The following is a 12,211-nucleotide window of genomic DNA, read 5'->3' on the forward strand; positions in this document are numbered from 1 at the left end:
GGAGGTGTCTTGTGATTTCACTTGGCTTTTTGTTTGGTTGGTTAGGTTTTGTTTTTGGTTTTTTTTTTTTTTTTACCTTGGCAGGAATTTTAGCAGGATGATTTTCTAGAATTAATCTCTTCAAATGAAGAATCCAAAGGCGCTTGTCCTGCTGTGACTTTGCCTGATAAAAAAAAAAATTGCGCACCATGAGAAAAATTCATTCCTGCACTATGCAGGGTCATAAATACCATATGGACATGAGCCAGGTTACCCAGTAGGCAGGGAGGTTTCTGTCATACCTGGACAGTATGTTGCATCTTGGGATTTTTGTAGTGGAAGACACTAAAGCTAAGTGGTTCCTTTGGTATTACTTCAACAAGCATCAGGTTCCCACACTGCAAGGAAAGAGGAAACAATGTGAATTGCAGAGGAGTTTTAGGGAGACCTGTAGACAGCACATTACCACCTGCTCTCTGACCTACCAGGATGTGAGCTTTGTATGCAAACATTTCATCTCTCTTTTTTGTAATTAGCAGCATCTTGTCAAAGAGGAACAACGTGCGCTCATTTTTGGCTCGCTGAATGCGGAACGTTCCTTCTAACACCAGCTCCCCGTAACTCGTGAGGTCTGGCCCTTTCCAGTTAGTGAGCAAACTCTGTATCTCCTGCAACAGATCAAAGAACAGCCACCAAAATTAGTTCCAGAGATCTTGTTGAAATAGAAGACCCAAGTGATCTGAGGCCATTCCCACTCTCCTAATGTTTAGTATCCAACAGCAGAAAGACACCAGGCACCAATCCTGAGGCTGGTAGGTTATGAGTAACATTGCAGCCAGGTGCTTGGAGGCTCCCTGCAAAGCCTACACATTCTAACTAAACTAACATAACTAAAACATTGCCTGAGTCCTGGTTACTGCCTCTGCATGGACCCAGCAAAGAGCCCTGAACTCCCTGGGGCAGCCTGTAATGAAAGAGCACAACCTCTGCTCCCCTTGCTCCCAGAGACGGAATATCTTTTGTAATTCAGTCATCAGTCTCTCTCACACTCTCTTCTATGTCCACAACCAATCCTCTTAACATTTCCCTCTCACCCTGGGTATCCTCCTGAAGTTGCATGGTCTCCCCCTGCATGAATTATAATGCAATGTCCATGTCCTATAGCCCCATCACAGAAGACACTTCTGTGAGGTGTTTGCATTGAAGAGATTATTCCCACAAGACTGAAGGACCACAAGTGATTCAGTCAACTTAACATCTTAGTATTTGCTCGTATATTAATAATTTGTGTATCTCCACAGCTATTTCTCACTGTGTGTATTACTTAAGAAAAAAAAAACCAGGTTGGAGAAACATCTGAGAACATCTTTGCAATACTGTGTCACTTAGCTATGGCAATTCTGTTTCCCTAAGTTGCTTGTGTTTTCTGTCAATGGCAGTGACACAGGACTTAAGCATGGGACATCAAATTCTAAAAGCAGGATGAACTTTTAGCTAGGCCACTCTTTAAAAACGTCCATTGGACTTTAAACCTGGCAGCATTAGCAAAGCAGGGACAAATTGCCTCATCTTAAGTTGGCCACTCTAGGACATTAGACTTTAATAGAGCTTTCAAAACATCCCAGAAAACATGTAGATGTTTTCTGATGTAGAAAAGTGCCCGTAGTAGAAAAAGTGATGTAGAAAAGATGTAGAAAACATCCCAGTCCATTTGAAGCACCAGTAGAGGCTAAAGCATTCACAGGAATAAAACCCCAAAGCAGCCCACTTTGGACTATACAGACAGTTGCTAAAAAAAAAAAAAAAAAAGGAAAAAAAAGATTTAAAAAAAGTTGCATTTTATCAGATCTCCACAGGTGCTTGTTAATAAGTCAGGACAGAGCACAGGGATCAAGTCCACCACTGCTGAGGGACACTTTGTGCAGGAAACTGCTGCTGCAGTACTTGCAGACCAGTGTGAGAGGCCACAGAAGGCCTATCCCTAAGGCTGCAGAAACAGGTTTTACTTTTTTAAAGGGAACTATGAACATAAATATTTTCCATAACCCCTTACATTTGCCAGCTGAGCTCAATAATTAAAAAAAAAAAAAAAAAAGTTTTTTTTTTTTTAATCCAAAAGCATTTAACCCCTATTTACTGCTGAATATAATTACTCAGATTTATAGCAGACTGTTGTTAAAAGTCATTAGCATGCATTTCCAGCAATGTGTGGCAAAGGTTACCCTGCTGCAGGCAAGACGTTGTCAAATTTTCCTTGCACATAAACAACAGCCACACAAAAAATAAACAATCATTAAAAAATAACCCAAAATAGAAAAAAGAACAAAACCACAAAAAGGGTGAATAAATTTAATGTATTTTAAAAAGAAATAGGCAAAGAATAGCATAATATCGCTGGCTTTCTGAAATGGGGTAAGCTCATTACTGCCTTTTATAAACTAAGAAATCCCTCCAATTTTCTTAAAGTGATATAAATATTGAAAATGTAACATAGAAGTGTGATTCACTAGGAACCTGGAAACAGAATGAGAGCAAAAATTCTGCAAAAGAGCTTGCTCTTGATGTCAAAAATTACTCAGGGTGTAGCTTTTGTTTCTTCTCCTCCAAAAATCTTCATTTGATGTGAAGTTAGTTTTTCTGAGTATCATGTTTCTAGGTTTATGCTTTCCACAAAGCAACTAATAATGAGTCCTCTAAAACCCAAGAGGAAAGTACTTACAGAGGAATCCGCAAAAGAAATGCCTCAAAACAAAATTAATCAGCACAAAGGGAAGAAATCGGAAACCACAGGATTTCTGAACAAAGCCATGCCCTAGGGTTGTACAGCAGTGCTGTACAATTGAGGGAAAGGAAGAAAGAAGAGTTATCTTAAGTTCCATATTACTGCAAAATAAATGCTTTACAGGATGCTGCTTGTAGGTTAGAGATGTCTGAGATTTTCCTGCAGCAGTTATGACCATGGTTTCCAAGAGCAAATAGCCACAGGCACGCTCAACAGGAGTCTAAATTATGACTGACTAAGATTAAAAGAAAAGATAAACTCAAAAATGTTCATTGCATATACATTGACAAAATCAGCTCACAAACACCCATAAAATCTCTCTGGGAACTCACCTGGAGCCTGATGGCATGTTCATGTTTCCTCTTCATGTCATTTATATGCCATGCCACTCTCTGCATGGTATCTATGGCATCCAGCACCACATCATAGCCCTCAGTGTCCTTGTCAAGGTGGTTTTCTATTTCCTAAGACAAAGGGGAAAAAAAACAGAGTTCTCTCATTCCTAAGTGAACTTCCCCAGTTGAATGCAATACTGTCTTTTTATCTGTACTGTTTTGTCTGTGCATCGAAATCACTCAAAGGCAACATTCCTGCCCTTGTTACCAATGCAGGTTGCTATCAATCTGATTAACACAACATGACGAACAAAGTCAAGTCTTTGGGGTCAGTTTAGCAGCAAGTACACTTGAAGCAGCCAGCGTGAGCAGCAAGCCACAGAAAGAGAGTGCAGCACACTGACAGGAGATTTTTCAGACAGCATTTAATGGCTTTCCTACGACACAGAACATTTCTACACACTTACAAAACCCTGATGGAATTACACTAGGCATTGCTTTACAGTTGGAGAGCAGAAAAGCACCAAGCATTTAAAATAAGTATCAGCGTCTTTACACTTCACTAGAACATGACTCTCTAATAGGAAACATATGTGGAAAATGTTAACAATAAAGCATGAATTTCCGAAACTTGCTTAATTCAATTCACTGAATGTGGAAAGAGTTCCCACTTCCTCCATCATTCCTCTCCACAAAATTCTTAGCAGTCAGGGTGTTTATATGTATTTAGTTCTTCTTTCAACCACCCCCAGCATTGCAACATGTGGAAAAACACTGTTCTTCATTGGAACAATAAATTTGTGTACAAAATGTTTAATCATGACATGAATCTTCCAAACAACTTCAGAATTACAGACCAGTTTTCAAAAAATGTGCTAATTATTTGGATGCAAGGACTGATGCAGTGTGTCTAAAATAACTATCATAAACTCCCCACTCCAAATAGATGCATATGGTGTGAAGTGACAAAGCCAGAAAGTCTCCACATGTTGAAATCAAATACCCACAAAACAAAGAGCATTTAAGGAAAACCAGAACCTTTCTAGCCACCAAGCCTTGCACCAGAGGCAGGAACTTTGACGTGCAGCAGCCCTAAACTAAATACATTTCTTACGTGCAAAAGCAGGTGGTACTTGAGGATGCGTTGGACAGGTTTCAAGAGGTAAGAGCCCAGGGGCAGAGAATGCTGCAGTGCTTCTTGCCGCTCTCTGAAGAACTTGGCCAGTGCCTTGTTCCTCATGCACTCTGTCAGCACAGCCACAGACCTGAAAACATCAGTACACAGCTTTAAGACACTGTTTCCCTAAGTCTGCAGGTAAAGAATTGCTTCCTTTTAAGCTTGTAAAAAGGGCAGCAGGTTTCCATTCTAATAACTGCTGTTTCTGTTGTTTGGTTTGGCTTTTTTTAAAAAATTTATCTTGTGAATTTAACTATGCTCTCTCTTGGCATGCAACCAGTCTCTCTTACTGGGAATTATATAAGCAGCACTGCAGAATTAAGACCACCAGTTTCTAAAGAAGGGTAAAGCAATGAACCACAAGAACAGATTAAACAAAACTTCAGATAAGCATTAAAAAAAAAAAATATTGTGTTTTCCTTCTTTTTTTACATAAAAGGCTAATTCCCTCCAATTTAGGAAGGGGAGAAGCTGATTTTTTTTAATTTAATTTTTTTTTTTTTTTGTCATAGAGTCTAACTTGCATTACACAAACTGGCCAAGGGACAAAGGAAGAAAAGCAACCCATAATTCCTACCTTGGATAGTTGGTGCAGTACTGTGTATATATGTGGAAATCTTCGCTCTGCACAGGGAGGAAAAGTTTGCATATATTGAGATTTTGTCAAACTAGCAGCTAACATGTGCAAGATAAAGATGATGTCAAGACAACACCTCCTTCAGTTCCTGATCAATGAATTCTCTATGTTCACTGTGATAGTCCTAACACAACCAGAATTTAATTTCATCTTTTTGGGGGGGAGATTTTTCCTTTACTTGAAAGGAAAAACAAGAAAACAAACACAGAGGTAAAACAAGTGACTTTGCAACAAAGCCTCCAGGGTATCCTATGAAAATCAATGCATCTCAAAAAAAACCTTAAAAAAACCAAAACATGACAAAAACACCACCACTGCACATACATCCTTCAAACAGCTGGCTACTACATAGTAGTGTTTTTTGTGTGCTGAAGCACACATATATCATAAATATCATAGAATTGTAGAATACCCTGAGTTGGAAGGGACCCACTGCCAGCTCCTGACCTTGCACAAGACAACCCCAACAATCACACCATGTACCCGGTACTGGGAGAAATAAGTTTTGCAGGTTATATTTGGTGTGCCCTTTTCAAGCAATTATAAATACTTTCACATGTGAGCACAGTCTAAGCGTGAAATTAGAAGCCACAAAAGCGAATTTTTTTAAGAAGTAAATTATGTGAAAGCAGACAGCTATTACCCCAACAAGTTGTAACTAGATCTGGGTGGGTTTCAACACTTGCCTGTCACACTGAAATCACTCAAACTTAATGCTGATAAGCTTCCCATGTTTGAAAGTCTGAGTTTCATTCCTTTCTTTTCTGGCCTAAGATTTTTTCTTAAAAATCATTATTTAATTCTATGTAAGAACAGATTTCCAGAAACATTCCCATGTGCTCTGAGTCCACATCTGCCTATGAACTTCTGTCTCAAACAAGACAATTTCTGCAGCTTACTGGAGTCTTAAAGGCTAAGAAAGCAGAATGGCAAAGTGCTCCCTGTATCAATCACTTTTTCTTTCATACGCTCTGGACAGATAAAACACAATTTTCCAGCAGTGAATAAGACCCCAGCTTCCACTCAAAGCATCTTCAGAACGGGCTCTGGCATTCTGCAGCACAATAGCTGTGCCCCATGAGGGGCTGTCTCCCAGAGGTCATTGCTGGTGAATGGCAAGACCAAACATCTGCATTCACAGAAGGCACAGTGCTCTGAGGAGCACCACCCCTGGGGAGAGGGCTGACACAGGCTGTGGCTTTTGTTTTTCACGGTTGGGGTTTGGTTGTTTTTCGTTCAGCCATTCATCAGAAAGAGCCACCTCGGGCAGTGCCCTTTGCCAATTCCAACAGCACTGGTCCCGTCCCCCTCTCCCAGGGGTAGAGCAGGGTGTGCCATTCATCCCTCCACCGAGCAGTGATCCATAAGGACCCCGCATAAAGTAAGATGTTACCCTGCAGGCGTACAAGGCACTGCAATTCATTTCAGTATGTCTTACTGGATTTCAGTATTCACTGTTCTGAAAAAAACAACTCCAGCAAACTTCTAATAAGTGTTTCCCCAGGGGATTGTGATCCCCATTTGCTCACTGGTGGGCTGTAAGCTTATTAAACTTCTCTTCTCTTAGAAACCAAGAAACCAACTAAAAGTAGTCTTGATACAAACACAGTTTGGGTTTTTCACGCTTGCACTAACTCTGTCATCGCAGCTAGTTTTTGTGACAGTGTTACCTAGGCCCCATGTCCACATGAAGAGGAAATGAGCCTGTGTCACAGCCAGTTCATGTCTATGCTTGGAACCCCAGCCACAGCTCCAAACCTTCTCCATTTAAAATGAAGAATTAAAAAACCTCAGAGAGCTGCAGATAATACACTGTAATTTTATTTGGCAATCACTACCAAACTAGCCATCACTTATAATAAGCCAGAGTGCTTAAGAGAGAACACTAAAGTGAAATTCAGTATGGTAAAAAAGTGTAATTTATTTCACATATGCATATATTAATTTAAAGTTTTCGTTTAGGGGATTTTGGTATAAATTTTAATATATTCCCATAGCTATGATAACAGAATAAAACAATTTACAGAAGTACTCCATAAGCAGAGTGAAGAACATTTTGAGCAAATTTGTTTTTATGCTTTTATTCTGCTCATATCACATGATTATTCCGCTTTTCAAACAAAAAGGAAAAGAGCATCTGTTGTGAAATTTTAACCAATGAAAGTACTATCTGTAAAACAAACAAGGCCAAACACTTCAGGGTTACAGAGTAGGCTGTGTGCACATTCCCCTCAGAATCAAAAGCATGTCTGAAATCCTCAGGAGCCTTTTTACACTTTCGCTCTTTGGTATGGTTTTTGGTTTAGGGATTTTTTTACACAAGGTCAGAACTACTTTTAATGGGTTTTTTGTTTGTTTGTTTGTTTTTAAAGAATTTTTGTCTAGCTATTAAATGCAACAAATTTCTATTAAAAAAAAAAAAGATAGTTTTTTATGCCCTTGATACCTCTAAACCTTGAGAACAGTTTCACTATCATCCCTGCTTTCTGAACAGACAAAACACCAAATTCCGTACTGCACTTACGTGTGTACTTGCTCCAGCTCATTTCACCACACAGAACCATCAGAGAGCATTTTGTTTTACTGAGCAATGTGAGCACAATGCCAAGAGAAAGTCAAGTACATGTGTTTTGCCTCCAGGATGAGATTGTTGATACGCACTCAAACTTGCAGATCTCTTGTGAATCAACATCATACACCTTGCCCAGGCATTGGCCGGATTCATGTGAACAAGTTGGGAAAGTGGCCAAGAGAGCCACTTCCAAGAGAAGTTCTTTCTCATCCTGAACAAAACTGCACTGCTCAGAAGAGGAGCAAAAGAAAAGACAAGAACTAAGATGGATTTATTATTTTTCCAAATACTTTCACAACGTAAGGAAAATACTAGCTATGCTCATCAGTATTTCTTCAGACATTTTAAAATTTACTCAGCTTGAAAATAGTTTTGTTCACATCAACTGTCTTCAGACCAGATTAAAATTGATCTCTGTATGGAGACTGGAATTTCTCCAGAGATCAGTTTAAATCTGAGCAACCAAATCTGTTGTGGTAGAAGCTGCAAAAACCTGATTGTGAGTCCCTCCCAAGAGCAAAGCCAAGTGTGAGCAGACCACAGCTACATGAGTCCCTTATACGAGTCCCTTGCACTGGAATCAATTCACTGCTCATCTCCTCCACATACATTCCAGATCTTCCATCAATTCTTAGTGCACTGTGCTTTTTTATAGCCATAAAAGGTACTTTAAAAGAAAATGGAGACTGAGAAAATTATTGGAGTCAGTGTGCAAACTGAAGCCAATTGCCTGGATCTCCTCTTTACTAATGAGATGCTAGATTAAAGTAATTCTCCCTTTCCCCTTGGTTAAACTGTTAGTGTGCCTTTCAGAAAACATATGTTCTGAATTTCTGGGGTGCTGAGTGAGAAGAGTCATGTGCCAGAATTCAGCTCTCCTTTAAAACAACGCACTTAAATGTAAATGTATAGAATACTGAAGTCAATCTTCTAATAAATGCTGGCATCGTTACCATGAAAACGAAAGACTAAACTGGCAAAAAACCTTATAAACAGTCTTCTGTGTGAATAACTAAGCCATAGCTAAGCTTGCACTGGGACCTTTTTATCATTCTCCAATTAGTTACCAATGTCTCCAAGAGCTTTTACATACTAGTGTTAATACAGTTCAAGACAAAGAGAGAGGATCAGAACTGGTATAAACTGAACTAGTACAACACTACCCTCAGAGGCAGGTTATTTCCATGCAACAGCCATCTCACACTGTTAAACAAATACTGATCCACACCATCTGCATCTTGAGGCAGAAAAGAGAAAGACTGCAATTCATCATTGGACAGCAGGTTTTAAAGTAAGTATGCTTTTCTTCATTTGTGTCTATCTACCTGTGAGTTATTTGAAAATATTTGGAAGAAGAGGGATTCAATACAACGTTGTAAGTTGCTATTAAATATTTACATTTCCGTAAAGTCATAGTTTTGAATCATTATTTTATTGATCAGTGAGTTTTATGTTACTGGCTAGTTTAGACTAAAAACATTGCCAAAGTCTGTTAAAAAATCAAAGCTGTCATTTTAGGGGTTATTTATTTTGGGCACTCAGCACAAAAATGTTAAGATAAAGTTTCAAATCCACAATGATGTGTTTTTGTTCAAACTATGCTGAAATGTGTTTTGATAATCCTTTCCCTTAAAAGTTACAAGGCTTTTTACTACTGAAGCATGAAAGTTATACACAGGAAACACAGTCATGTATGATTGTGTGAGAGAAGTATAATATGCTATACAAGAAATTTTATTGAGCAAAACCAAATAACAAAGTCCAAAGAGAATGATCCTAAACTTCGAAAATCAAGCTCCCCACATCTTCACAAATATAAAACATTTTATACAACCAGCTCCAGAGTTACTTTAACCATAACTGCTCTCTTATACATGCAAACCAAGTTTGTGTGATTTCACAGGAACCCTAAGAAAGAAACAACTTTTGTTCTATGCAGTTACTGAGCTTCTTAAGAGTGCAAAAAGAAAACATAGTAACTACAGTGAGAACTAAGTTATACCTTAAGATTTGCAACACCTACAATATTCACACTTGGGTGAAAAAATGGCACTAGGTCCAGAGCTTGTGTGACCCAAGCACAGCTCCACTGGAAGCATTCAAGAAGCTCCAGCACAGCTACATCCGTTAGCTAAGGCTGTGAGCTATGACCTCAGCATGATAATATCCCTGTGCTTAACTCACAGTGAAGATCTAACACACTTGAAGGATTGAAACAATAAATGGCCAAAGTCCCATAAGACTTGAAGAAGCACATGGTGCCAAAAAAGGCAGTTGTATTTCCACTTCTTGGTGCTGGGAAGACACAAGCAACCAAGAATGGACAACTGGAGTTTGTTAAGACAGTCAGCAGTTGCTGTAATGAAATCCTCATGGCCAAAACCAGAACTGTGGGGTATTTTGGTATTGTTTGATTTTGCTTTTAAGTGTTTGCACTTGTCTGGATGAAGCTAAAAAATGCCTGTTAGTACTGCAATCTCTAGCAATTTCTGAGCCATGAAGCAGTTGCCTGCCAATAATACAAATGCTAAAAGCATTTGACAAGGGAACAAAAGGCACAAGCAATGATATGCAGATGGGTTTTGGAACCAATGGCCAGAAAGTCTACCAGACAGACCCTTTCAGCTGGCCAGTTTGAATGAGAACACAATTTTTTCCTGGACATCAGTTGCACCATCTCTGTTCTGCATCCCAGCAGGAGCAGTCCCAGTGGTCCCAGCTATAAGTAAGCAATACAGCAGAAATATCTACCAGCTTCAAACTGTTTTATCTGTAAATACCCTGAAAGACTTCCAGCTGGCCTTCATTGCACAGGCACTCTGCTGACTTACTCACAACTTCTTGCCCACCAGGACCTCAGATCCTTTCTGTTAAGCTGTTTTCCACTCAGCCAGACTCAGTGGGCGCACAGGATTGCTGTGTTCCAGAAGCAGGACTTTGCACTTGCTGTCATCCCATTCTCTCTCTCTCATTCAATTCAATTCAGGCTATTTGTAGCAATAACAACATGCCATAAACTCCACTGCAATGGGGCAAAAATGCATCCTACTTTTGTAGTAGTGGTGCCAACACTAAGGTTTCTCAGTACTTAACAAAAGACCAATTACTAGATAAATTACAGCTTTCTCAAACTCAGATGAAGCAAGAGATCTGGTGAAACAGCAGCACTTAACTGGTATCATCACTCCAATTTACTATAAAATCCCTAATGTCACAACAGTGCCAAACAAATTACTGGACCACAATGAGAGGATGGTCCAGTTAATCCTAAATCCACGTGTTAGACTTACTACATTGAGTGCTCGGTGCTCGCAATGCTGAGTTCAGGACAAAGTATAAAACATGACAGGCTTTGGCTTTTTTGTTTCTTTGGGAGTTTTTTTGGTGTTTGTTTTTCCATTTTGTTTTTTCATTTTTTTTTTAACACACAAAGGCAAACACACCTATACATATATTATTCAATTTTAAACTACTACATGACCCCTCTTCCTCCAGAAATACCACAGAGATAGCATTATTTTTTTAACTCATTACAGCTCTACAGATTCAAGATATATGCAGATTCTCTGGTGAAGTCTGCAGTGAACTAGCATCATCTGTGGCCTAAATTATTTAATTTCTTGTTGTCCTACTCATTATAGCCATTCCCCTTCTCCCTGACTCTGTGTTTCCTGCAATGAAGGTCACCTTCTTCCCTTATTTCTGCTGCACCTAACAACTTCACACACTCTATATTTTTGGCTTAAGTATTGGCCAACAAAATCAAAATGTCTATCCTATCAATGCTCAGAAAATCCAAAGCATTACAGAGAGAATGGGATTTGAATCTTAAGGCAAGACTTTGGGTCTTTCCATTTAAAAAGAAAATTAAAAGTTTAGTTGTGTGTTTCAGGAAAAATTCTCAGAAAACAATATGGCCACATTTCCTATGTTAATGTTATTATTAATGCCTTTTCTAAGAATGAAGTCAAGTTTCATTCTCTAGCTGTTTTTAAGCTGACAACACATAACTTGAGTACCACTTGATCACCTACATTAATAGATGCAAGTAAAAAAGAGAACCCCTGTAATGGTTGACAAAGAAAGCAAACTCTGAAAATGAACTCAATAAACAGCTCCACCAGCTCAGATACACTTATTGAAGAAAATGACACCTTTGTCTTAATTTTTTAGAAATGAAAATCAGAATCATATCCCTGTCAATTACTAAGAGAAATCCCTTCTCTTACCATAGAGACTGCTGACTTTTCTCGGTTCGCATTACACAAGCTATCAGGATTAGGTCCCAAAAGTTAATAAATTAATCCTATTTCCCCCATAGCATTCTGCAACTGGTGCTGCAGACTTACCTTGGAAACAAAACAATCTGCTATAGCCACAGGATCATTTTCACAGTTTTCCAAATCTTGCAGAAGTTCACTGAAACAAGGAACAGGACAAAGTAAGACAATTATGGCACACTTTGGAATGGACACACCTGTATATTCAGAACCAGACAGTGCTGTGCTATTCATGGCATCACTTATTGATGCAGGGAGTTCTACAAAGGGAACAAGAACACCTTTGATGCCCCTTTTCCCCCCACAGCTGAGTTTATTTGCAGGCAGAGGAGAACTGTAAGGAAATGGTATTCCCATGATTTCAAAATTCCAGGCATCAGGATGGTTGTTCTGCTAAGCAAAGCTGAGCCCCTTCCTTTAGGTAGATGTCCCATCCCTAGAAATATTCA

The 12,211-nt window shown here is 39.1% G+C and overlaps 1 protein-coding gene across 2 annotated transcripts in view; it reads right to left on the bottom strand.

The window, feature by feature from the left end:
• Window positions 1-12,211, bottom strand: part of PLEKHG1 (pleckstrin homology and RhoGEF domain containing G1) — a 126,743-nt gene that overhangs the window by 12,668 nt on the left and 101,864 nt on the right. For both annotated transcript variants that reach the window (XM_015623059.3, XM_015623062.3), the window contains exons 6-12: window positions 11,832-11,901; window positions 4,851-4,897; window positions 4,211-4,361; window positions 3,094-3,225; window positions 465-647; window positions 282-377; window positions 77-163 (exon numbers count right to left, since the gene is read on the bottom strand). In XM_015623059.3, coding sequence (XP_015478545.1) covers window positions 77-163; window positions 282-377; window positions 465-647; window positions 3,094-3,225; window positions 4,211-4,361; window positions 4,851-4,897; window positions 11,832-11,901 — 766 coding nt within the window. The remainder of the gene's footprint in view (window positions 1-76; window positions 164-281; window positions 378-464; window positions 648-3,093; window positions 3,226-4,210; window positions 4,362-4,850; window positions 4,898-11,831; window positions 11,902-12,211) is intronic.

This window comes from Parus major, chromosome 3 (assembly GCF_001522545.3).
Source record: "Parus major isolate Abel chromosome 3, Parus_major1.1, whole genome shotgun sequence".
Classification (NCBI taxonomy): domain Eukaryota; kingdom Metazoa; phylum Chordata; class Aves; order Passeriformes; family Paridae; genus Parus; species Parus major.